At 37.8% G+C, this 26,908-nt stretch overlaps 1 protein-coding gene and 1 pseudogene across 10 annotated transcripts in view; both read left to right on the top strand.

Annotated features, from left to right (window-relative positions):
• Nucleotides 1-15,063: 15,063 nt before the first annotated feature.
• Nucleotides 15,064-26,908, top strand: part of POT1 (protection of telomeres 1) — a 94,659-nt gene continuing 82,814 nt past the window's right edge. The window contains exons 1-4 of one of the 10 annotated variants that reach the window (XM_013985634.3): nt 15,064-15,120; nt 15,988-16,172; nt 23,171-23,243; nt 25,977-26,068. In XM_013985634.3, the coding sequence (XP_013841088.2) occupies nt 16,050-16,172; nt 23,171-23,243; nt 25,977-26,068 (288 nt within the window). In that variant the 5' untranslated portion in view covers nt 15,064-15,120; nt 15,988-16,049. 10 annotated transcript variants of the gene reach the window in all.
• Nucleotides 20,406-20,960, top strand: LOC106506793 (mitochondrial import inner membrane translocase subunit Tim9 pseudogene; annotated as a pseudogene).

The following is a 26,908-nucleotide window of genomic DNA, read 5'->3' on the forward strand; positions in this document are numbered from 1 at the left end:
GCAAAAATTCAAATTTGGCACCAATCTAGCATATAGAAAGGAGTGCTGGAGTTCCCGTCGTGACGCAGTGGTTAACGAATCCGACTAGGAACCATGAGGTTGCAGGTTCGGTCCCTGCCCTGGCTCAGTGGGTTAAGGACCCTGCGTTGCCGTGAGCTGTGGTGTAGGTTGCAGACGCGGCTCGGATCCCGCGTTGCTGTGGCTGTGGTGTAAGCCAGTGGCTACAGCTCTGATTCGACCCCTAGCCTGGGAACCTCCATATGCCGCGGGAGCAGCCCAAGAAATAGCAAAAAGACAAAAAAAAAAAAAAAAAGAAAGAAAAGAAAAGAAAGAAAGAAAGGAGTGCTAAGCAGCTTATAAAATTTATAAGCAGAAAGAATTGGGAACAAAAAACTTATACTAACTTCATTCTGAATTTACCTCATAATCAACATGACCGACCATCTGATTGCAATTGGCTTTATCCAAAGGAAAAATAAACTTCTCATCTCTTTATGATAGCAGGTAATTTTGTAACTTGGAGGGAAGCACCCACTCAAGTAAAGCTCCAATCCTCCCTCAAAAATGGAAAGATAGGGATGCTATCTTTATTGATGATTGCATTTCAAAGAGATGCCTCCCATTTTCCTTGACTGAGACAAACCTGGGTCATAAAGCTAATAAGAGTCTTATTTGGTTTCTAAAAAGACTTAACTACCTTTCAAAGAGACAAAGACAGAACTTATAATTACTGTTTTCTAAAGCAAATTCTTTAAGAAAAGTGGTGGGTGGAAGTCTCTGCCTTATTTTCAACATGGAGAATTAAGTCTCTTATTTTTAATTTATATTTGCCCTTACAGTAAAAGAGAGAAATTGGAAATGAAAAGGAGAAAAGCAAAGAGAAAGTCTCTGCCATATAATACAGATTTAAAAAGCAAAAAATATAAATGGCTAAAAAGAGAAATTAAAGATATTTGGTTGTTAACTACTTATAAATGAGTAATATTAAAACAGACAGTTTTTAATCAGGAAAGAAAATATGTGTCATAATGTAATTTTAAATTATAAGAAATATGTATCATTTATATCTAATGTAAGTTTAGCCTCATAAAATTATACTTACGAATGTGAAAAAGGAAAAAGAAGACTTCATTTGTGTCCAGGCTCCAGTATTTATTGTTCCAAGAAGGTAACTGGAAGCTAAACTAAAAAGAATTTCACTGGGAAGAATTTTACTACATTTACACAAACCCATTTCTTGGAATGTGTTCTGAGAAAAGAAGAAGGCATGAGAGAACAAGTCTGAGAAACATTTCCTTTGCTTCCTTGTGTAGGAGGTTCACAATCCATATTTTTATATAAAGCCTCTGTGATGTCCAGCTTTTGAGAAGTCCTATTTATCTTTTTGAAATAGCATAGACTATCCAAATAAAAACACTCTGCTTTTTTTCAGAGCTTGCTATACAAAAAGAGTTACCTACCATCACTTGTCTGTTGCCTTCATAGATAAACAAAATCTAGAATAGTACAAAAATTTTGAGTCACACTTTCTCTACTTGAAGACTTCCTAGAATTGCTTTATTTCTTTTGTGCATTATAAAATGCTGTAGGAAAGATTAAAATCAATGTGACAAGTGCCTCAAAGTGAGTTGATCTTTTATTTTATTTTGGTTTGATGTCTTTCTTTAGTTTTAAGTCCAGGAAATTTACATGAAAATGTCATAGTATTAATACGTCAGAGCCTATTTTAATTAGAATACAACGTCCACCTTCAATTTATAGGATCGATTTGTTTTAATTCAGAATTTTTTTCTTGATTTATATCTTTAACTCTATTTTCCGTTCAAATTGTTCTATTCTCCTCTCCCTGGACCCCAGCTATGTGTATAATTGATCTATTTTGGCAACATTTCACTTCTACCTCTTTCTAATTATTTAAATGTTTTTTTCTTTTCTATTTCATTTAATTCAGCATGTTGAAATTTGTCCTTCATTTAGGTAGACTTGTTTTCAATCACATGGATGCTTCAACAGCTACATCACTTACTGCAGTTTTATTTTTGTTCCCACTTCTTTTGTTGTGTTATTATTTCTTCTCTGATTCCTATATTTCTATATTGAAATACTCACGCACAGAGGGATTTAAAAAATTTTTTTTTTAATTTTTAGGGGTCCATATGCTGTGGGTATGGCCAGAAATATATATATTTTTTTGTTTACCAAGTTATTTTATTCTATAGGAAAATATTTCACCAAGGTTTGTATCTATTCCACATTAAAATGTTTTGTTGGCCACCTCTGTTTTTAGCTTTTTATATTCCTTTATCACTGTGTTCCATGTACATCCCTTTTATATTGCTGCATACCTTTGAATTTGAGTTCTTTCTGGCCCTAGTTGTTTGCAGAATTTAATGTGGGAAGAGACCAGATTACTTTAGGCTAACATGATGAAGGTTATGGAAAAGTGCTTTGCTGAAAAAAAATGGAATATATAGGTCTTTTTTTTTTTTTTTTTTTTTTTTTAATTCTATTGCAATTCCCTTGCCAGTCCATGAGGACTAAGAGGATCAGGAAGGCTCCATCAGCCCGTGCACTTGGTCTAGATGTTTAACATAAGAGTTAATTCTCCACTGTATGGAACCACCTCTTTGGAAACTTGCTGTTCTGGCAGATTGTCTCTTGATCTGACGTTGTTGCTAATCTTTCCTAACTTTCTCTCTTCATGTAATTGTTCTCAACATTTCATCTCCAATGTTCAATGCACTTAGTATCTCCTTTATTAATCTGTTTTAAAGACTGGGATTTGTTGGTGCTAATATCATCTAAAATAAAATCTCTGCTTCTCATTATCTCTGCTAGAAGTAGGGAGAGATTTTGTTCCTTTTCCAGATTAAAAGTGAATGTCTTTGTTGTCCACTTTTTGAGTAATTCTTTTTTTTTTTTTTTGGTCTTTTTGCCTTTAGGGCCGTACCCATTGCACATGGAGGTTCCCAGGCTAAGGGTCCAACCCAAGCTGTAGCCACCAGCCTACACCACAGCCACAGAAATGCAGAAACACGGGATCCAAGCTGCATCTGCTACCTACACAATACCTCAGGGCAACAGTGGATCCCCGACCCACTGGGTGAGGCCAGGGATCAAACTCACATTCCCATGGATGCCAGTTGTGTTCATTAACTGCTGAGCCACAATTGGAACTCCCTTCCTTTTGAGTAAATCTTTTACTGTCTTATTTATCTATAATTATTCATTGATGCATGGTCTCTATCACTTTAGAACCAATGTGAGCAATTTGTATTTCCCTAAGAAATTATACATTTAATTTAGCCTTTGAATTTTATCGTTGTAAATTTATACAGAGCATTATTTTATACTCATTTAATATTCTACATCTATAAAAATAGGTCATGCTGTTATTTCTGATATTTTTGTGACATCTTGCCTCACTCTAAAGATGTTAACTTATGTCTTTTAAAGTTTTCTGTTTGATCTCTAAAATATTGAGATTAATTTCTTGAAAAATTGGGTTTGGTGACATGTTAATAAAGCATATTTTCCTCAAAATGTTGGTGACTTTTCTGCTATTCCTCATAATTTTATTTGATAATTTGTTTGCCTGGCTGTGGATGTAAGTTTGGACATCACAGCTGGCCTCAGGAGACCGTGGGAGTGAAACGCTGGGAGACTCTGTCTGACATTTCTGTCTGATTATGGCTAGTTTCAGCGACACAGGCACTGACCCATGCCACTCTGCCCTAAGAGCAAATGCAACTGATGCCCAAGGAAGGAGAGAACTATCTAGCTATTTTGCATGCACTCTGGGGTCCTCCCCAGTTGTTTTGATGTGTTGCTCTGGGCTTGAATCATCCTTTGGTACCATTTCACATCTGGCCCTCAATCTTACTCCCAATGTCTTGGGCTGTGACTTACATGAACCTCTTTTCTTTGTATTCTGTATATAACTAATTCCTCAAATTACATGGCTAATTGATAAAAGATATGCCAGCTTTCCGTCACTTTATATTTGTTATTTCATAAAATATATATGACCATTTAAAGGTGATTTAAATGGAGAGGGTCCTTATATTTAGTCAGCCATCTTCATCTATTGTCCTTGTTCAGCATTTTATCTGTGGTTAAATATGGTTAAAAAAAAACCTGATTTTTTTTTTTTTTTTTTGCTGTGGATCTGACCTGGGTTAAAGTTTTCTAAGAAAGTAATGTAGTATCTGCGTGGATTTATTTCTTCTAGGAATTTAGGGGTTTGTTTTGGTGATATTTTTGGTGCGGAAATTTGTTACTTTCAGAATGTTTATTCTATATGTGTTTAAGAGATTAAATGGCTTACAAAGGCCTAATGGTAAAAGAATGGCCTGATTATACTTTTCACATTAAAACACAATAATTTGTGGTCCAAGAGTTCCCTGGTGGCCTAAGAGTTAAGGACATGACATTGTTACTGATGTGGCTTGGATTACTGCTATGGCTCAGGATCCATCCCTGGCCCAGAAATTTCTGCATGCAACAAACATGGCCAAAAAAACAAACAAATAAAAATTTTAAAAGTATTGTGGTGCAAATATCTAAAGAATATCATTAGGTATTTTATTATCTAGTTTCCTAATTGCAAAGGAGCCCTTTAAAACTTATAATTTAGTTTACCTTGAGAGTTTTAGATCTTTAATTGTGTCCATGTTCTTTAGCTCTGCGGTACTCACCACCACAGAATGCAAATGTCAAGTCACAGACATAGCAACAAAGGGGATATTTGCACTCTCCCTTTAATGGCTGCTGTTTTATATGTTTGCTTTCATTAAAAAAATAGGGGATATGTCAAAGATAGTTTCAAAAGTCTTATATTAAAACTTGGAGCTGGAGTTCCTATTGTGGCACAGTGGAAACAAATCTGACTCGTATTGGGAGTCCCTGTCGTGGCACAGTGGGAACAAGTCTAACTGGGGGAACCATTAGGCTGTGGGTTTGATCCCTGGCCTCGCTCAGTGGGTTAAGGATCTGGTGTTGCCGTGAGCTGTGGTGTGGGTCCATATGCCGTGGGTGCAGCCCTGAAAAGACAAAAAGACAAAAAAAAAAAAAAAAAAAAAATCTGACTGGTATCCATGAAGATTCAGGTTCTATCCCTGACCTTGCTCAGTGGGTTGGGGATCTGGCACTGCCATAGCTGTGGTGTGGGTCACAGATGTGGCTTGGATCTGGTGTTGCTGTGGCTGTGGTGTAGGCCAGCAGCTGCAGCTCTGATTTGACCCCTAGCCTGAGAACCTCCATATGCCACAGGTGTGGCCCTAAAAAACAGGGGATAGGGAACCTTGGAGCTATCTGACCTCAATCAAACTGTGCAATTTCTACTAGACTATGCTTAAACAATCAATCTACAAATATGACTTTAGCTGTACTGTGCATTTTATTATTTGATTCTGGGGAAAGCTGGAATATTGTGAAGTTTATATAGGCCTAAAAAATTGCCCCGTTTAAAATTTCTAGGAACACGGAGTTCCCATCGTAGTGCAGAGGAAATAAATCTGCCTACGAACCATGACGTTGCAGGTTCAATCTCTGTCCTTGCTCAGTGGGTTAAGTATACGGCGTTGCCATGAGCTGTGGTATAGGTTGCAGACACAGCTCAGATCCTGCATTGCTGTGGCTGTGGTGTAGGCCGGCAGCTGTAGCTCCGATTAGACCCCTAGCCTGGGAACTCCATATGCTGCGGGTATGGCCCTAAAAAGCCAAAAAAAAAAAAAAAATCCAGGAACTCATAATTTTAGTATTTCATTCTTATATGACTTTTCAGGGGGCTGTGCCTGCAGCGTGTGAAAGTTCCAAGGCCAGGGACTGAACCCCAGGAGCTATAGCAGTGACCTAGGCCACTGCAGTGACAACACTGGATCCTTTACTACTGTGCCACAGAGACTCCCATGTGACTTTTTTTAAAACCAGCCTCTAGGATTTACAATAGTGCTAAATTAAGGTGCAGATAATTGTATTTGCCAAGGAGCCTCTAGGAAACTGGAATTAGATTATCAATTTATTACAGATCACAGTATGTCTTGAAAATCGTCTTTGTTACTTCTTTTCCGATTGCTGATTCATTCTCAAAAACAAATCGTTTTAATGAGGTTTGCTTTGCCTTGAGTCGTTCACTGTCCAGACTTTTTGCTAATTCTGTGTCCTGGAATTAGATATTTATATATATGTCTTTAAAAAGAGAGGTTAAAAAATGCCTATAAGCTCATGCCATATATCCTCCCTTTGTCCTTCTAGACCTTCTCACCACCCTCCTTTGACCTGCGTTCGGCCCGAGGAGGTTTACATAAGTAGAGCACAGCATTTCTGCCCCATACCCTCCGGTTTCTGGTTTCTTGGAAACTCTGGCTCTGTGATGTGGCTTCATGTGGTCTTCATCACTGCAGTGAAGGTCACATCTCTGCTCAAGGCCGTCTTCTCATGAATTTCTCCTTAAGACCCAGGAACTGCTCCTTCTCCTTACTGTTGACATAGGCAGTCTACAGTCTTACTAAGACATGTTGACACAGATGGTCTCAAGTTTCACAAAGAAAAGAATAATGGCCTTAGTAAAGAAAAGAATAATGGCCCTAGTGTTTTAGTAGTAAGGTTTTCATAATATAGCCAAGCTCAGTTTTTGGCTCATGGAAAGTAAAAACTTATATTAATTGTTTAGTTGCAAATGAAGATAAATGCATGTCAAAATGTCATAGGCAAAAATGGACTATGAAGTGTCTAAGAATAGATGATCAGTTATCAATAGCGCTAGAGTTCAAATGCTATCATTTGGACTGGTATATATAGTCAAATACAAATATTTGCTTTAAGACTAATAAGAAATAGTAAAGGGGAGTTCCTGTCGTGGCGCAGTGGTTAACGAATCCGACTAGGAACCATGAGGTTGCGGGTTCGGTCCCTGCCCTTGCTCAGTGGGTTAACAATCCGGCGTTGCCGTGAGCTGTGGTGTAGGTTGCAGACGCAGCTCGGATCCCGAGTTGCTGTGACTCTGGCGTAGGCCGGTGGCTACAGCTCCAATTGGACCCCTAGCCTGGGAACCTCCATATGCCGCGGGAGCGGCCCAAGAAATAGCAACAACAACAACAACAACAAAAGACAAAAGACAAAAAAAAAAAAAAAAGAGAGAAATAGTAAAGGAATAGTGAACAAATGGTTAGGAAACCACTCTCTGATAGGGTGACTTGGCAGCAGAGACCTGAAAAAAGACAGTGAGTTTTGTGGATATCCAGAGAAGATAATTTCAGTGTGTTTGGGATGGTTAGAAATCAGCAAAATGGTTAGTAATGTTTAGCACAGAGGTCAAGGGGAGTATTTGAATGTAAAAGTGGAGGTGGTGAGAAGCCAGATTGTTTTTTGTTTGTTTGTTTTTGTTTTTGTTTTTGTTTTCTGAATGTGATAGAAAACCATTAAAGGTATTGCATGGAGAAGTGATATTTTCTGAATATATTTTAAAAGAATCAGTCTGGAGTAGTTCCCAATGTGGCACAGTGCATTAAGGATCTAGTATTGCCACAGCCGAGGCATAGGTCAAGGCTCCGGCTTGGAGTGGATCCCTGACCTGGGAACTTCCACATATGGAGGTGAAGCGAAAAAAGAAAAAAAAAAAAAAAAGAATCACTCTGGATCCTAATTGGGGAATTGGTTATAGGTAGATAAGAATAGTAGTTAGGAAACTATTTTAAAAGTCTGTTGCTTTGAAACAGTGAAAGATATTTGGCCTGATGGAGGTGGTGTCAAGTGCCTGGACCTAAGATGGGATATGATATGAAGACTGAGACAACAGAATGTGCTTACAGATTGATTGTGAACTGTCAGAAAAATAATTAAGGGCATCCTCAAGATAGTTTAGCCTGAGCAATTAATTGCATGAAGAGATGCTATTAATTGAGTTAGAAAATATTAAAAAGGACCAATTTGGGAGTTCATAACATCCTGAGTTCTTTCTTGGGCTGGCTATGGTTTGAAGATTGGAGATATCTTCTAGCTATCTGAATGGCAATATTTAGCGTGCAGTTGAAATTATGTCTGGAATTCATGGGAAATAAAAATTTTGGAAATAGACAACTAGAGGCTCTTAAAAAGTCCTCCCACCTAGTATCAGATTTTGCTAAGTGAAGATTATTAATGACGTTATATGTCTTATGCCTATAAATTCCCTGGTGTTTACCTGAAAGAAGGCTTCTTTTGACAGCCAGTCATGTAAAACTGCAAAAAGCTCATATAGCCAGAATTTCAGAGGTGTGTCAATTTCAGAGTTAGTTGATTCAGGGGCTTAAGGCAACCATCAAGTTTACAGATTTTTTTTTTCTTTAATCTGACATTCTGCTTAGTTACCTCATACTGGCTTCATCTTAAATCTCCTTTTTGGTCATGGAATGGCATCCAGGAATCAATGGTCTGTACATTTTTTCACTTCGTATCACGAAGATGGGAGGCTGATTTGTCATATTATCTCTAGAGAGAGAGGAAAATACCTCTTCCAGAGGTCCCCAGAAAATATATTTTCATCTCTCTTTAGCTTGCATTGGGTTACGTGCTCATTTCTGAATCTGTAATACAAGATTCAGATTGTGGCAAAGAAGATAGGATTTATCTGATGGAGGGATGGATGGTTTCATATAAAGGATAATGGACATAAATATAGAAAGAAAAGAAGAATGGGAAAATTAAGGAGGATATTTATCAAGATTAATACTATTAGCATTTGGAAGTTTAATATGAATAGGATTGATTAGCAGATTACATGGAGTATATAAGAAATTCTTTATGGTCAGATATAAATGACATGTCAAAAAGAATACGTTTCCTTTTCACCATTTCCTATCATTCTAATAGACTTTAAGACTCTGTTAAATAAACATGCCTCTGGCTTTGGACATGTTTACACCATCTTAATATGAAAATAAGTAGGAATGGCAAACTATTTGTTTTTCTCCATCTGTTCTGTTCCTTTGGGTGCGCCAGACTTTGACATTGTACTCTGGATTGAATATACCCTAATTAAACTGAAGTTTTTCAAATGTGATTATATTGTAATCATTTCTATTCTGCTCTAATCATAGGAAAGATATCCTGGACTAATTTTTTACTATTGAGGACTAGATAAAAGTAGGGCCAACACAAACGATACTTTTTACTCTACTTAATACATTAGCTATAACCTATCATTGTAGGGAGAAAAGATAAACTGTCATTTAGCCATAGAAAGTCTCATGTTGCACACAAGTGAAAAATGGATAAAATACCCTCAATTTTCATCAAGGGGACTCTGATACTGAATTTTCCTTTTCCTGGAAAAAAAAAAGTATGAATGTAATGAATAAATGCAGATTCTATTTAACTAATAGAAAAAACATCTAACAAAGGTGCAAAATGTCTTTTCATGTTAAAAATGCATTTTGAACCTAAAGCAAATAGTTCTCAACTATTCCAAATAACGATGATGAATTTAAAATAACATGCCCCCTCCTAATCAGCTTTCCATTATTTAAGACTATTCATTATAAAGGTTTTAAAAGTGTGCCTATTTTTGATCTCTCAAAAAAGATAGGAAAAAAAGAGAAAAATATCAGATTAGCAAATTTCTACCTGCTACCATGCTCTCCAACTTTCAGAACTGGACCATAGTCTTTTGAAAACAAACCATCAACACATTTTTTTTTTTTTTTTTGGTCTAAGATCACATCGATATAAAGGTTTTTATGTAAGTGTTATAGGAGGGTTTTCCAGGACATAATCTCCCATGGTACAAAACATAGGGCATTCAGAAAATAGGGACTCTAAACTCAAGACATAAACCCATATGTCTACAGTGTTAAGAAGCTGAAATTTCTTCTTTGACTAATCTGTTCTTCATATCTGTTAATTTCCAGCAGGTCTTTTCCTCTTATTTTTATCAGTCTCCCTCCTATATGTGCTGCCTCAGCTATTGTTGTATCAATCTGAACATAGACCAAGTTCCTTACTTCCTTACTCTGCGTTCAATAACTTTATTAATAAAGTTGTTTTTTTTTTTTTTTTTTGAGTGGGTGGATGAAGGACACACAGGCAAAGAGTGACATCTCTTCTGGTAATTAGGCACACCCTCTGGCTTTTTGCTGGTTCCTCCTCAATTTCTCTCCCTCCTCACCTCTACAGAGAAACTTGAAGAACCAACCATTTTCTAAGGCATCACGGTTCTTCCCATACATTGGTACCTGGAGATTTTGGTTTGTCAGAGAATATTTCTTCTGACTTAACACTCATGTTGAGGCTGTGAATGCAGTTCTTTTTCATCTCAATATATATCTTTGGTGTAACTTAACTAAAGGTTGTGTCTATTGAGACAGCCATCTCAACCTTGTTCACCTTACACACTCTGAGTAGATAGGTGCCGCATGATATTTTTCAAAGGAGGAGATGCTGCACTTCTCTTTGTCATAGCTCTTCTTGCTTAATCCAGCCTTGCTTCACCCATTTAGATCCTCTGTTATGCTAACTTGACTTATATACTACTATTTTCTGTTTCCAGCCACTCATTTTTTCCTTCCTGTGTGGTCTGTCCAATAGTATTCCTCTCTGATAGTGCTTTTCACTGAATCTGATTAGAGGAAAGCTGGAAATTATGCATGTAAATTTTTTTAATTACTACTAAAGTTCAAAAGTTGTATGGAAATCTCTTCAAAAAATACTGATGTTATTCTCAATTTATGGTGCCCAGTATTATGTTTAAAAAAATATCTTTATTGCCTTCCTAATGTGCAGTGAGGGATTATATACTTCATCATTTAAACTTACATGTTAAATATAAATTTGCTATAGTGTTAGGTTCGAAATATCTTGCTTCATCCATTTAATATAAAAATTGGATGCTTTAGAGATATGATTTTATACAATGATCAAGATGTTCAGGAGTTCCCGTCGTGGCGCAGTGGTTAACGAATCCGACTAGGAACCATGAGGTTGCGGGTTCGGTCCCTGCCCTTGCTCAGTGGGTTAACGATCCGGCGTTGCCGTGAGCTGTGGTGTAGGTTGCAGACGTGGCTTGGATCCTGCGTTGCTGTGGCTCTGGCTTAGGCCAATGGCTAGAGCTCCAATTTGACCCCTAGCCTGGGAACCTCCATATGCAGCAGGAGCAGCCCAAGAAATAGCAAAAAGACCAAAAAAAAAAAAAAAAGATGTTCAATAGGATTGGACAGGAATGCTATTATATCACAAGGAAATGAACTGTAAACACTGTGGCCTAGATATTATGTTTAGGAAATGTCAGTAATAAGTAGATCATGATATTGTCATGTTGTAGGGCTGCAACATGGTAACAAATGCTTGCAGGAAGATAGTTGATTGCAATAGAAATGGGTTAATGACCCCACAATTAATGCAAAGGAAATAAATTTGAAGTGCTAGCTGAGTAGAAAAGTCAATCCAAAATTTCAACACTAAGATGTAAAAAGTGAAGAGCAGTTTGAAAATGTTAATGAGAGGGGAAAAAAATACCAGAATTTTGTAGGTTCATTTCTTTCATTTTGGTCAGTTACTTAGAATAACAGCACTGAATCCTTATATGTATGCTTTCCTTAATTAAAAAAAAAGCCGATTCTACTTTTAGTGCTCATTATTTATCACTGAGGATCTCACTTTTTCTTGAAAATTGAACATTTTTACATTGTAGATTTTGTACCAAAACTTTATTCTTTTCACCTTTAAAAATTATGGGTTGTAATAGCTATTACATTAATTGTTAGTCTTGGAGTAGCTTTTTATGCTGCTTCAATAGATGCCAAAACACAGTAATGGATAATTTTGGTATTATATGAGTTCAATGCCTTATCTAGTTGATTTGATCTCTTTTTTCCCCCTCTTATTATCTTAAATTATACTGTATATCATTTTCTTCATTTGTAGAACAAACTAATTACTTATGTGAGGGAAAGAAGTATAGGATCTGGAGCCCAGTGTATCCCCAGCTCAGCCACTATTGGGAGGTGGTAAAGAAGAAACAAAATCGGAAGTTACTCGTATTGCGTAGGGAGCATCTGGGTCCTGGAGTAAGTGCGAAAAATCACAACAACAACAAAAAAGGCAGTTATATACACTTATAAATTAAGAGCATGTGAGAGTGTTACCAAACTCAGGTTTGGCTGCTCCCCACTCAAGAATCCATTACTGAGAGACAAGTGTTGGTAAAAGGAAAGATAGCTTTCCACAGGAAACCAACAGTCCTGGGGAGAAGGTGGACCAAAGAACCAACTTCCCATGTTTTCCTCAGAGAATATGTAGGGAAAAGTGGAAAAAGTGCTGAGGAGAGGGTTTCAGGGTACATGATAAGTTCATGGACATTCTTCTGACTGGTTGGTAGTGAGGTAACTGGAATCACCATCATCAACTTTGTGACTGCAACTGGTCTGGGGTCTTCGTGCTTGCAGAACAGCATACAGTTAAGCTCTTCTGCCTGGTGGGGGTTTCAGTACCTGCAAAACATCTCAAAGGAAAGGCTCAAAACGTTGCTCCCTTGAGGAGGAACTAAAGGTTCTTGACTTTGTTTAATGACTAAACTAGTATTATTTTGTCCTGTTCAACTATTTTCTTTTGTCTCTGCATTTTATTTCTCTGCTTAAATTTATTCTTTGGCTAAAGTTGTTTGTTGTTGTTTGTTGTTGTTTTTCCAGACAAGCAGCAAGCAGAGCCCATGGGGCATTGGGGTGGGGGTGGGGGTGGGGGTGGGGGTGGAGCCTGTCCTAGGAAGACACGCTAGGGTCCTGCTAGGTTACAGTGGTATTAGGGGACCATTGACTGAAACTGCCCACTTAAGCATGGTCCTAGCTGCTTGCATGAGTTGTCTCTCAGCAGGAGGCCCTGATGAGAAAAATGGTGCTGCCCTGGAGACTGTGGGAGGAGCCAATAGGAGAGAGGAGACAAAAGGGAGGAGATGACCAACATCCCAGGATCCTTTGTGCCAGAATCCATCGTGGCTGAGAGGTGTGCACACCACCACGAAGGATCATGAGCCAGACCAAGTATGGTCCATGCAAGACAATTGACTAGAGACAACCTGGAAACTAACCCCATTCCCATGAAACCGGAGACTTCAAGCCATGTGGCAGAGCAGTTCTCCTAGTTTCCCTTACCCTGCTGCTGTTCTCCTGGGTGCTGCTTCCCAGTAATGTCTCTTGCCTTGTCAGCACCTGTGTCCTCAGATAATTCATTTCCAAATGTTAAACAAGAACCCAGTCTCAGGCCCTGGAAGGTAGCAAATTCTTTCTGCAACAGTAGCAAATTCAAAACGCTTTTTAAAAAGATGAGTAAGAAAGACTGAAAGTTTCCATTGGCGTAACAGCAAAGAGGTCTTAAATTCTCTTGTAAAGGTAGTTTCAGTGTAATAGGTTGGATTTGGGGGTGAAATGGAATGATGGAAGACAGAGGTGAGAAAAGAGAAACTTTTTTCCTGAACATTTATTCATTCAACAAATATTTAGCCCCTGCCATGTGCTGGACACTGCAAAGGCTTTATGCTTATAATAGTAAACAATTCTCCCTGCCCTTAGCAAGCTTAGACTGTGGAAGAATGTGTTTAAGTGCCAATGTAAATGTAAAAAATTAATAAACAGAATCGCTGATTAAATAAGAGTTGGGAGACCAGAAGGGGGAGCTCTCAGCCCCTCCTGACCTCAACAGTAGGAAAAAGACTCCTCTTCCCTGGCAAAGGCTCAGCCAGTGAGAAGCTATAGATTCTTTGCTTACTAAAACCTTCCCAACTTCCTTCTCCTCTCTGACACCTCTTTTTCTCTTGCCAGTTCTGGACTTAGATGTCTCCTCATGGTTGCAGACCCTGAGTTGCATTGCACTGCTGAATAAACCCATCTTTGCTGGAGCATTATCTGGAAAGCTGTTTGTTTCAGGTCAACACAAAAAATAAGAAGGAAAAGTTGAAAATATAGATTGAGAAGATATGTAATTGATGGCAGAGTGAGATGAACATGTCCAGGATTCAGAGCCAAGGTGGAGAAGTTCACTTAGGCAAGCAGTGGTTAACAAATCCAACTAGGAACCAAGAGGTTGCAGGTTCCATCCCTGGTCTTGCTCAGTGGGTTAAGGATCCAGTGTTGCTGTGAGCTGTGGTGTAGGTCGCAGAGGCGGCTGGGATCTATGCTGCTGTGGCAAAGGCCGGAAGCTACAGCTTGGATTAGACTCCTAGCGTGGGAACCTCCATATGCCATGGGTGCGGCCCTAAAAAAGACAAAAGACAAAAAAAGAAAGAAAGTTGGAACAAGGAGAGAGTCTAAGCCTTACTTAGCATAGTTTTCCTCAAACGGACAGCTGCTGACCTCAAAATGTAATTACCACTGGTTAATATGCTGCAAATGAATATAGAGGTGGGAGAGAAAGGGTAGACTAACACCAAGTGCTTCTTACTGTGAAAATTAGTTCTTTTAAATCTAGGTAGCTATTTCTTTATGCAAATGTATATGTACAGCAGATGTTTTCGTCCAAAATAGCCTTGGAAATATTTATGTAATTCTTTATTATAGGCTTGCACTGAGGTGGTTTCATTCAAATGATTGAAGGCATAAATAAGAAATTAGCAGGGGATTCACATTTAACATGTTAATTATAGCACAAAACCATAGCCCTATAACCAATAAAAAGCTTAATCAAATATGTCTGAAAAGAACATCACTCTTTGTAAAAACTGCATTTGAGAGCTTGCATTTAGGGGAAGAGAACAGGGGGCTAAATCACGAGCCCTGTCCCTAAGAGCTTCCGATCTACCAAACGGAATCTCACATCCTGCCCTGGTTTTTGCGAAGGCTTGTCGTTAGTTCCATGATTTAAGAATCGCACGGCCCAGCGTTCCTGGCTCCCCTACCAGCGCCTCTTGAGGGATAAGCGAGGGTGGGGCTGAGGGGAGTGGCGGGAATTCCAGAACCGTACCGCCCCCCCAGGTCCCCCCTGGCGCAGTATCCCCAACCATGCAACGTCCAGGGTATCTTACGCCTAGAAACGGCCTCGTAATTGGACTTGTCGGAAGAGACTGTGTACGCATGCGTGGGACTGGGTCTCTTCTCATGCGGGTGACGTCACCGGCGCGCCGTTGTAAACGCTTCCTAGTTTCTCTTTAGAGCGCGGGTGAGTCAATTTCCAAGTAGGTGTGGAGTTCGTTGCTTGGGTACAAGGTGAGTCCCTATCTGGATCGATATTATGAAAAAGGTACAAGGTGAGTCCCGATCTGAATCGATGTTATGAAAAGGCTGATTTAGTTTAGATTCAAATTCGGAGGAGTTGTTGCGGAAAAACCCTTCACAGTTGTCTTTCTCGGGAGCTTGCTCTGTTGAACTTGGCGTTTTGTGAGCAGCTGACAAAATTAATTAACCTGCGTCCCTGCCCTCACGCCGCTCCACTGGCTTGGGGAAGGTTGGCTCGCAACGCTAAAATTAAATATTTAATAAAATTAAATATTGCGTGTCTCGAGCAAGAACTTTGAGGAAAATGGTCGAAACTGCAATGCACAAGGCAACATCAGTTCAATAGCCGTTTCTTTCGATTGCATAGAAGCTGGAGGGAGGAGGTAACTGATATATATTTTGGAATAATAGCTTTGGTGCACAGTTTTTCTACACATTATTACAACTGCCAAAGAGGTTAAAAAGAAAAACAAAACTTTTAAACCCCGTTTCCTTGCCCGCATAGCTTGTACATTTTAAAGCACAGTGGTAAGGACAGTTGTTAATGCAGTTTTCGCAGATTCTAAAACTGGCTTTAAGAGGTGCTTTTTTTAATACAGAACTAAGTAGGAAAGAGTTAAGTTTCAATGCCTTAGGAGAACAGGTGAGTTGATCCTTGTAATGAAATTATAGAATAATCCACCCTTCCTTCTTCTTCACCATCAGTGTGACTAACTTACTTATAGGAATGGAGAAGGAAAACTAAATCAAAGAAGCTTAAAGGAAATTATTGACTATATTTTGGATAAAACACTGGTCTTTTTATTTTCAGCTGTAATCTATCAGTTTCCCTAACTGAATTTGCTTTCAACGGAGCTGTGAAGAAGATCTGATATGCCACTTGAATTAATCAAAGAAGTCAATGGAGTGCCTCAAGTTGATCTGCTAAGTAAATTACACAAAATAGATTTTAGATCCCTACAGCCAGATTGTGATTATAGCCAGAAATATATCCAGGTAAAACTTTTAATAACTCAGAATGGTTGTGTTTTGTTTTTAGCAGTTGGATCATCATGTGCCTAGGTGTAGTTTTTCTTTGAATTTCTCTTGTTTATAGGTAACTGAGCTTCTTGGATCCACAAGTCAGTGTTTTTCATCATATTAGGGAAATTATTAGCTCATTTTTCCTGTTTTTGTTTTTTTGTTTTGTTTTTTTTTTTTTCTCTCACCATGTTATTTCTCTTTCCTTCTTCTGGATATCGGTTGCATGTGTGTTTGTATGCTGTGCACTTTTTTTTCCTTCTGGTCTTGGAAGTACTGTTTCTTTTTCTTCATTTCTGTTTTGTTTTTCGGCTGAGGATTTTTAGATTGCAGGGATCAAAACTGGTCCTTATGGATGCTAGTCAGATCCGTTTCCACTGAGCCACAGTGGGAACTCCTGTTTAGTGAATTTTTAATGTTATTGTATAGTTAAGTTTGGGACAAAGTTAAGAATAAGAAGGAGGTAACTGGTTTATTGTTAAAATGGGTCTGATAGTAAAAGAAGGAGAAATAATGCCACATTTCAGTTTTGCCCTTCTAATCGATTTCCTCCATGTAGATGTTTGTCTTTTATTCTTTTATTTTCCATTTTCCTGATAGTTTTTTTCACATGAAATAGTTTTACTTTAATAAAGTTCTGTGATTCTATTCCTTTTCTTTCATACAGATCATTAATACTAATTGTTACTGAACTGTATCTAATTTTTTCATCTCTTATTTTGTGTGTTTGATATGGAAGAATTTAGATGATACAATAGTTTGCTAATTTCTTATTTTACTCCTGACTAAGCAGTCTCCTGAATACCCATATTTATTTTCTTTTTTCCTTTCTAATATTAGTGAAATATTTTAAAATTCTAGTATTTTTACTAGTGTTACTATAATAAACCCTTTTAGATATACTTAAAATGTCAGCTTAAATTATTTTTTTTTTGTCTTTTTGTCATTTTTTTTAGGGCCATACCCTCAGCATATGGAGGTTCCCAGGCTAGGGGTTCAATTGGAGCTATAGCTGCCAGTCTACACCACAACGCAGGATCTGAGCCGCGTCTGAGACCTACACCACAGCCTACGGCACGCCAGATCCCTAACCCACTGAGTGAGGCCAGGGGTCAAACCCACATTCTCATGGATGCTAGTCGGGTTTGTTAACCACTGAGCCACGACGGGAACTCTGTTAGCTTTCTAACTTTCATGTCTGTAGATATCTCAAAAAATGTATTTATGTTTTTTGAATTTTATTAAATGCATATTACTGTGAAATTCGTTGTTTTTACCATACAGTTTTTTAAGTTTTCACAGTTGTATAAAAAACGTATAACTAAAACCGTAACTGAACTATAGAACAGTCACCCCCCCCCCCACCCAGTGATAGTCATCTGCTACTCTAATTTCAATCCCTGACAGGCACTTTTGACCAGTTTTCTGAGAGTGTATTTTTTTGCATTTTAAGTATGTCATGACAATTTAATCACACAGCATGTAGCCTTTTTTTTTAAATTGAAATATAGCTGATGTACAGTATTATTTGTTGCAAGTATCAGTATGTAGCCTTTTGATTCTGGCTTCTTTCACTAAACAAGATACATTTTAGTTTCTCCAAGATTGTTGTGTATAGATAGTATTCCTTTTTATTTGTTGCTGGAATTCCATCACAGTCTGTTTATCCATTCCCTAGTGTAGCAGTATTTGGATTCTTTCCAGTATTTTGTAATGATGAATGAAGCAACTATACATTCATGTACTGGTTTTTATGTAAACTTAGGTTTTTATTTCCTTTGCATAATCAAGTAGTTCCTAAGAACAATGCATGATCCAGTGTCTAAGTTAGCCTGCTGCAGCTCAGTAGATTTGACTGGTCGGGAGACAAGGAGCCTGAATGCATTTAGACACAGGACAATGCGAACTTTATGTTGCATTGGTTCTCGTTGCCTCACCAAGTCCTACGGGGGCAATGCCTAGGTTCATAGTGTGCATGCAAGTATTGTGTCTGAGGGACACTGAGCAGAGAAAACTCATAATCTTATAAGGTGATAACAAAACATTTGTAATGTCTATATTCTTTTTTTGTCTCCTGAAAGCAGACATAAGATTTCTGGTGTAGAGGCCAACTGCTATTATTGCCCTCAGGAGTAATCACATCAGCCCGTCATCCCTCATCCCCTCATTGCCCTATTGTAAAGGCAGTACAGTGAGGGCTAGATGTTTTCCTGTGCTTATAAAGGGATTTTTTGCACTGGAGGAGAGGAACTTTGAAATGATGAATCTGGCAATTTATTTCAGTCAGCTGTCTTAACTTTACTCTCCCCTCCAGGAAGAGGGAGAGAAACCTCATTTGCCGGGTGTAAGTACATTATTTAGAGTGTGAAGAAAGTGTCTAGATTTCATCCATCCCTTATTGAAATATAAACACCTAACTCTGGGGACATAAATCTCCCTGAAAATCTCTCGCTATACAGTCATGTTTTAACTTCCAAAACTTGTTCTTTAACTCAGGTTCCATTTTTCTTTGCTCACTTCAGCTAAGGACAGGAGCAAATTTCAAACCACCTTTCTAATGGAATGACTTTGTTGTAGGTAAAACTGCCTACATAATATATAACTGAGGGCTGTGTGGTTAACTGAGGTGTTTTCTTAAACAGTTGACTTTTCTTATAACTACCCATAGAAGCAAATCACATTTGGGGAGAAAGGGGTAGTTTTTGCTATTAACACAAGAAGCACAATCTCAAGGGCGTGTTACAATTGTTGGGGTTTCCTTCAAGAAGAACATAGCTAAGTCAGGCAGTAACAGTTGATGCGGTCTCCCGTGTGACCTGCTAGCTAATCAGCCTCTGGGCCCCAATTCAGTCCCAATAATTCAGTTTAGTCCTTCTTTTCTGAGAGACTGCTTGAGGGCGTCCAGTTAAATGTCTTGCTTGTCCAGTTCACTTGCCCTGTAATTTGTGGACAAGATTTGGAGGTGTCTTAGATTGAAGGTACAGGACCTGGGTCTTGCCCTGCGGGTTGATGGTTAGAGCTATCAGATGAGGGTTATCGTTACTTACAAAGCTCCCTACAGTCTGTGAGAGCAGCCCCACTACCTTTTCCTTTGGGGTGAGGGAATGACTTCTGGAATAGTTATGAACGACAAAGATTATCAATGCTTTCCTCCCTCTATGCCTCCTGATGTTTAAGGAATTCCTTTCCCAGGTCCTAGGGCCCCTCCCCAGTGCAGGGTGCTTCTTTCTAGGTGGCTGGGTTTTTTGCTCTCTCTCCACCTTTATGAAATCAGTGTCCTATTCCAGTAACTGTTTTATCAGTCATCCCAAAGTCTCACCGAGAGCTTTCTTCCAGTTGGATCAGGTGCAAGAGTATCAAAAGCACCTGCTTTGAGTTTAATTTGGTTAATTTAATCTGGTTATGGTTATCTTGATACCTTTGTGTCTTGTTAGTATGTTGTCTTTTCTTGCTTTTATGTATGCCGCCTAGTTTGTGGTTGTAAGTGGTGTGTTTTGTGAAATGCAGTGGAAATTGAGGTCAGTAGTTTTTATTCCCAAAAAACCTGGAGGCCTTTTTGCTAGGTTTTCATTGTGGTGTTTTGAGTTAATTTTTAGTCAGGAGTTGAGCTAGATTGCAGATTTGTTGTTACTCTCATTACTTCAGTGTAGTACAGACCTTGAATTCCTCTAGAGTTAGTTTGTATTTAGGTTAAGGGTCTGGTTGCCCAGAGGGTGTTTCCGTTTGTCTCCCCACCTTTAGTTTTAGGCCTTCCCCTTGTACTTTGTCTCAGGTGAGGTTTCTCTCCCAGCTCTTGTGCTTCTGTTCTAGTGGTAGACCAGTTTACTTTAAAAACAAAACAAAATAAAAACACTTGTTGGCCTCGTGATGAATGGGTATCCTCTGTTGTGATTGAGCCTCAGTCATGTCAGGCAGTGTGTCCCTGAGTCTTGAGGGTGAGGCCTACCAAGTGATGCAGTGTAGGTCTTGTTATTATACCTATGTATCTATTGTTGCTCATCCCTAGAAGGGGAAGATGTTTTTTCTGTTTCCCTTATCAACTGCAGTGTGTTTTCACCAAAGCTCTAAGATTCAGATTTCTTGCCCTTCTCCCAACAGTTTAAAATCTTTGTTCTAAAAGAAAGATAGGGGTGTTCTCTTTCATCCAGCGGCTATAGAACCCACCCTGACCCAGACTATACTGGCAGCACAGTCCCCAGCCTTATACTGGTGTCATATGCGGGAGTCTGTGCTTAAGTAAGAAATTGGGCCTCACTGGAGACATTGAAGCAAAGATTTGAGGCCTACTTTTTCAGAACAGAAAGGAAACTCATTGCATCAGAAAAGGTGACTAATAAACGTACCAAGGAATATGGCTGCACAAATACCAGAATCTGATCAGATAAAATAGTATAAGGAATTTCTTGGAACCGACAATAAACTTACAGAAACCTGCTTTTTGGACTGTGTTAAAGACTTCACAACAAGAGAAGTAAAACCTGAAGAGAACACCTATTCAGAACATTGCTTGCAGAAATGTTTAAAAACGACTCAGTGAATATCCATGAGATTTCAGAAATATCATATTCAGCAGAGTGAAGCCCTGGCTGCAAAAGCAGGACTCCTTGGTTAACCACGATAGAGAAGTCCTGATGGATGGACTTTTGATGAAAAAGTGCCAACTACTGTTGCATTGGAAATGAGGATTCACCTGGTAGAATCCCCTGAAAGCAGTAGCCACCATGTTATACCATCTGTCATGACTGGCAGATGGAAACCACTGGAGAAACAAAATTGCTCTTTATCAGCAATAATCAAAATAGAAGGTCTTATTGTTCAATAAAAATAATAAGATGTAGCGCATGAGGCCTTAAGATTCAGCAGCTTGTTCAGTTGTTTAGAAAAATAAGCCATTGTTTTTTTGATTATGTCTGTTAATTTTAAAGCAGAATATGTGTTTAATCATGTATGAGATAGAAAAAAAATTATTACTGAAAGTGAAGTAAATGGAAATATCATTGAAAAAAAAATAAAAGAAAGATAGGGAAGAAAGCTCCAGTCAGGGTTTCCTGCTTTTCCTGAAGTAATTGCCACCACCTTTGCCCCACTCCTGGCCCATACCTTGTCAGGTTTGTGGAGAAAAGCTATAAGTGGGTTTGAATACCCCTTGTTTTTGTCATTCCCAGTGGTTCCATGTCTTTTCTTTAGTCCATACTTGGCCTTTAGCAACTCATTAAAAATTAGATGAATTTTTCTTAAAAGATGTCAGGCAGCATTTGCCATTTACCTCAGGTAAGCAAGGGCTTACCGCCCATCTCTCATTAGTGGTCTTCTCTTTCCCTTAGATTTCTGGTTGATTAGTTGCACTCTGACCTCAGCTTATTGGCCTCCCATCTCTCCCTAGAGGCACTTTCCTTTTCCTAGACTTCTGGTTAGTTGGATGCCTTCTGACTTAAACTCTGATGTGTCAAGATAAGTTTTGAAATTTGTACATTGTCCATCTTTTTGTGGCTCTTTTCAGCTTTCTGCTTCCTCGATGGAACTATTTACCTTTACCTTTTTTTTTGTTATTGGTTTTCGTTTTTTTTGTTGTTATTTTTTTTTTTCTCTTGTCTTTTTTGGGGCCGCACCTGCGGCATATGGAGGTTCCCAGGCTAGGGGTCTAATCAGAGCTATAGTCGCCGGCCTATGCCACAGCCACAGCTTCGTAGATCTGACCTGCGTCTGTGACCTACCCAACAGTTAGGCAACTCCGGATCCTTAACCCACTGAGCAAGGCCAGGGATTGAACCGGCAACCTAATGGTTCCTAGTCAGATTCGTTTCTGCTGCACCACGATGGGAACTCCTACCTTTACTTTTTTTTTTTTTTTTTTTTTTTTTTTTTTTTTTGTTGTTGTTGTTGTTGTTGCTATTTCTTGGGCCGCTCCCGCGGCATATGGAGGTTCCCAGGCTAGGGGTCGAATCGGAGCTGTAGCCTCCGGCCCACACCAGAGCCACAGCAACGCGGGATCCGAGCCGCGTCTGCAACCTACACCACAGCTCACGGCAACGCCGGATCGTCAACCCACTGAGCAAGGGCAGGGACCGAACCCGCAACCTCATGGTTCCTAGTCGGATTCGTTAACCACTGCGCCAGGACGGGAACTCCCCCTACCTTTGCTTTTGACTGAATCATTATGCACTGCTCATAGCCACATTTTAATTTTTTTCCTGTTTCCTGTCTTATAAATAAAATTGATGCATGAATATAGCTATTATTTTTTGTTAGCTGTGTCAAAGTCTAGAGTATTAGCATGGGAGATATGTGTTTAGGATCTATTTTTAAACTTTATTAAATTACATTTCTGTGTGGAAGTTTTCAGAGTCCTATAATGCTTTATTCATAGAATCATCAGATTTTAGATCTTGAAGAAATTGTAGCATCTATTCAGATTAAATGCTACATTTTGTTTGCGACTCTGAGCCACAACGGGAACTCCTGTTTGAGACTCTGATTAAATAACTTTTTTTAAGCTGACAGAGCTGGTTAGTTACAGAAGCATAACAAAAGCTAAACTATTGATTTGTCTACACTGTCCTTATTCATGAGAATATCATTTTCTACTTTTAAATTTTTAATAAGTTTAGTTTCTTCCTAGGAGCAAACTCTTCATTTTTTTTTTCATTACTGGAGAACAATAATACAGGTTAAAATGAAGCTGAGCTAGTTCATCTATAAAGTTGAGCTGGTTCATCTTTATCTGTGAAGTGAGGAATTAACATTATTTATCTAAAAAGATAGTTTAAGAAATTAAATTTTGAACCTAGAATGTTTTTAGGTCTCAATTTTTCTTTAAAAAAATTACTTTCATCATGTCTTAAAAATAATGACTTGAGCTTTGAGTTCTTGAAAAAAAGTATATTTCTTTAAAAAAATTATTCTGATTTTCACTCATATCTTGGTATTATAGTCTCTTTTGGTTTTTCTGGATAACTATTTTTCTCTCATTTCAGGGAAAACTTTCACTTATCTCTTCTTTAACTTATGGTGAAAACAAAAGAGCTGTTTTGAAGATTGGACTGCAAGGTAATGGTGTCCTCAGAGAGGAGTTGTTTATGGTTCTTCCTTATCTGTTTTCTGGAAGAGTATTGTATTACTTCTTCTGTGAATGTTTGTAGAATTCACTAGTGAAGCGAACTGTACCTGGGGATTTCTTTGTGGGAAAGCTTTTAATTATAAGTTCAATGGCTTTAATTGATGTAGGGCTATTCAGATTATTCATTTTTTTTCTCGAGTAAGCATTGATAGTTTGTGTTTCGAAGGATATTTATTTCATTTTAGTTGTCAAATTGGTATAAAATCATTCATAATATAGTTTTAATGTGCTTTTAATGTTGGTAGGGTCTGTAGTGATTTCTCATTTCATTGATTTGATAGTTTGTGATTTTCTATCATTTTTTCCCCTGATCATTCTGCCTAGAGAGTTACATTATTAATCTTTAAAATCAGCTTTTCTTTTCATTGCTTTTTCTCTATTTTTCCAGTTTTCAGTAACATTTTCTTTGTTAATCTGCTGTTAACTCCAGTCAGTGTACTATTAACTTCTATTATTATATTTTTTAACTCTGGAAGTTCAGCATGAGTTTTTTCATATCTGCCACTTCTCCTCATCTGTTTTCTTTTCCTTTCTTAAACATGTAATTTTTTTTTATTTTTTATTTTTTGGTCTTTTTAGGGCCACACTTGCAGTGTATAAGTGTATAGAAGTTCCCAGGCTAGGGGTTGAATCGGAGCTGCAGTTGCCAGCCTACACCACAGCCACGGCAACACCAGATCTGAGCCACATCTGAAACCTATGCCACAGCTTACAGCAATGCCAGATCTTTAACCCACTGAGCAAGGCCCAAGATCAAACCTGCACCCTCATGAATACTAGTCAGGTTCTTAAGCCACTGAGTCACAATGGGAACTCCCTTAAATATATACTTTTAATAACTGTTCCAAAATCCTCTCTAGAAATCCAATTAATCTCTGTCATTTCTGAGTTATTTTCTGTTGATTCCCTGCTGCCCACCCCCGCCTTTATGTGCTTTTCCTTTCTGCATGGTTGGTAGTTTTTCACTGGATGCTGGATATTTAGGATATCAAATGTTGGATTTATTTGTCATCCTTTAAATATTTGTCTTTGAGCTATTATGGAATCAGTTTTATCAGCTTTGTTAGGGTGGGCTGAGAGCAGCCTTTATTTGGGGGCTCATTTGGCCTTATCACTAAGGAGATGTTGTTCTAACAGTTTTACTGTGTGTTTTGTGTATGAGGATTCCACTCTGTTTTGTTGGAACCAGAACAGTTCAGAGCCTTTTTGAGTCTCAGGATTATTCTGCGTATTCCTTTCAAGTGATTCTTCCTCTTCCTGGAATACTCTCCTCCTGCGTGTTTAGAGATCAGTACTCATAAAGACCTGAAGGCATTCACCTCCAGCTCACTCTCTACATGTACCACATTCTTCCTTTTAGTGCTCTGTCCTGCAAATTCTAGCCACCTTGCTGCCCTCAGATCTGAACACTTCTGAATTCAGTCAGGCTACTGGCCTTTCTTTGGATTCTACCTCCATTTTCTGCTGCCTAGAAACTCTCTACAGGAAGTAAGCAAGGACTACTGCTTTGTTTTCCTTTTTAAAGAGATTACTTTCCTGCATTTTCTGTGGTCTAGTGTCTGAAAATTGTTATTGTTATTTCATATTTTTTTTCCTTAGTTTTCTAGTTTCTTTAAGGCTGGAGAATAAATAGTCTCTGTTAATCTTTCGTGGCCGGAAGATATCTGATAGGTCATATAAGTTATTAAAGAAGTATGTTATATTTTGATTAGAAGCCACTATATTTTTTATTTTTTAGGATCATTACTGTTTCAATTCATATATATGTACTTGTTTTAAAGAGTTGGATGAAAGAGGTAAGTGACAGGAGGCAGTAGGCAGATGTGTGATAGTTGTTTCATTGCTAGATGATAGAATAACGGACTCAAGAGTTGTAAATTACACAAATAAGACTGCAGATTTTTGAAGGATCTTTCATGAACTTCATAGATGCTTGAAACTATAATATGATGGCAGTTTCTTGGAGTGTTGAATGTTTGGAAGCTGATGTGAATGAGACCTCCTTCAGATGACTTAGTAATTGCGTCTTAGCATTTGGCTTTGCTTCAGTGATTCTAGGTGGGTGACCTCTGGAGAATGAAGATTAGGGAGATGCTCTGCCAGAGCCTAAATATCCAAATTATTTTCCTTGTAGAATGTTCATTTCTTATTTTCAAGTAATTTTCTTCATCACAATCACAGATTGCTTGTCTTTACACACACCCTCTTCAATATATGGCTGCTAGGGGATGACACACTTGGTCTAGGTTAAAACTTAATGTATTGATAATTGTAGCTTACTAGAATGTAAAAATTAAATATTTGGGGAGTATTACATTATAAAAATTGAGTAATTGTATCTTATTCAATTTCTCTTGATTATAAACATGGGAAAATAAATAGAAAATGGTCATTATGTGATGTTAATGTGGTATTTACAGAAATATATAAAACATATTTTAGTTGAAACTTGTAATTTTTGTTTTAATGCCTAGTAGCATTCTGTATATTGTTTTTGCAATAAGGTATTAGAGTAAACTAAAAGTGAATTATAAATGTTTTAAGAACTCTTCTTCATAATTTCATTTTGAAGTATAGATTTTGTAATTGAGTTGTCAACAAATTTCTTGTATCTATAGAACTTTTATATCTAAAGTAGTTTTTTTCTGTTTGTTTCTCCATAGAACAGGAAAATTCAAATGCGGAGATCAACACCATCAACATACTACTTTTTGGAAAACTAGCGAAAGACTGTGCTAAAGTTTTCTACGATGGGGTAAAATATATTTATACTACTTTATTGTTTTAGAAGTGGATTTAGAATTAATTTTTAGTATTTAGTAGAATGTCTTAGAAGATATGTACATTTTCTCATTTAATTAAAAAATAATTCTTCTAACTAAAAAATAATATGAGCTGTAACTATATTTGTAGTATCTTATATATAATTGTTTTAAAAATAAATGTCTGCTGAATCCTCAAGAAGATATCAAACCCAACCCAACAGCATATTAAAAGGAGTAAACACCATGGCCAAGGAAGATTTATCACTGAAACAAAGTTTGATTCAACATAAGAAAATCACTCATTGTAATATATCACATTAATAGAGCAAAGGGAAGAAAAAAACATAAATGGTCATCTTAATTGATGCAGGAAAGGTGTTTGAAAAATTCTACACATTCTCATAATCAAAATACTCAGAAACCTAGAACTGGAAAGGAGCTTCCTTGATATAATAAAGATCAGTTATGGAAAAACCCAGAGCTAACATTATACTCAGTAGTGAAAAGCCAGAAGCTTTCCTCCTAAGATTAAAACAGGACAAGAATTCTTGCTTTCACCACTGCTATTCAGCATTGTACTGGAACAGAGCAATTAAATAAGGAAGCAATAAAAGACATCTGAGTTGTAAAGGAAGAAGTAAAATTGTCTCTATTCTCAGATGACATGATCCTATATATAGAAAATCTTAAAAGAATCCACAAGAAAGCTACCAAGACTTAATACATGAATTGAGCAGTTTTGCAGTTTACAAGATCAACACACCAAAATCAGTTGTGTTTATGTACACCTACAGTGAACACTCTGGAAAGGAAATTATGAAAACAGGTCT

The sequence above is a fragment of the Sus scrofa genome, chromosome 18, assembly GCF_054392235.1.
Source record: "Sus scrofa isolate SSC_HxYL_T2T_F1_AM1 chromosome 18, Sscrofa_HxYL_maternal_Yorkshire_Landrace_v2.0, whole genome shotgun sequence".
NCBI lineage: Eukaryota > Metazoa > Chordata > Mammalia > Artiodactyla > Suidae > Sus > Sus scrofa.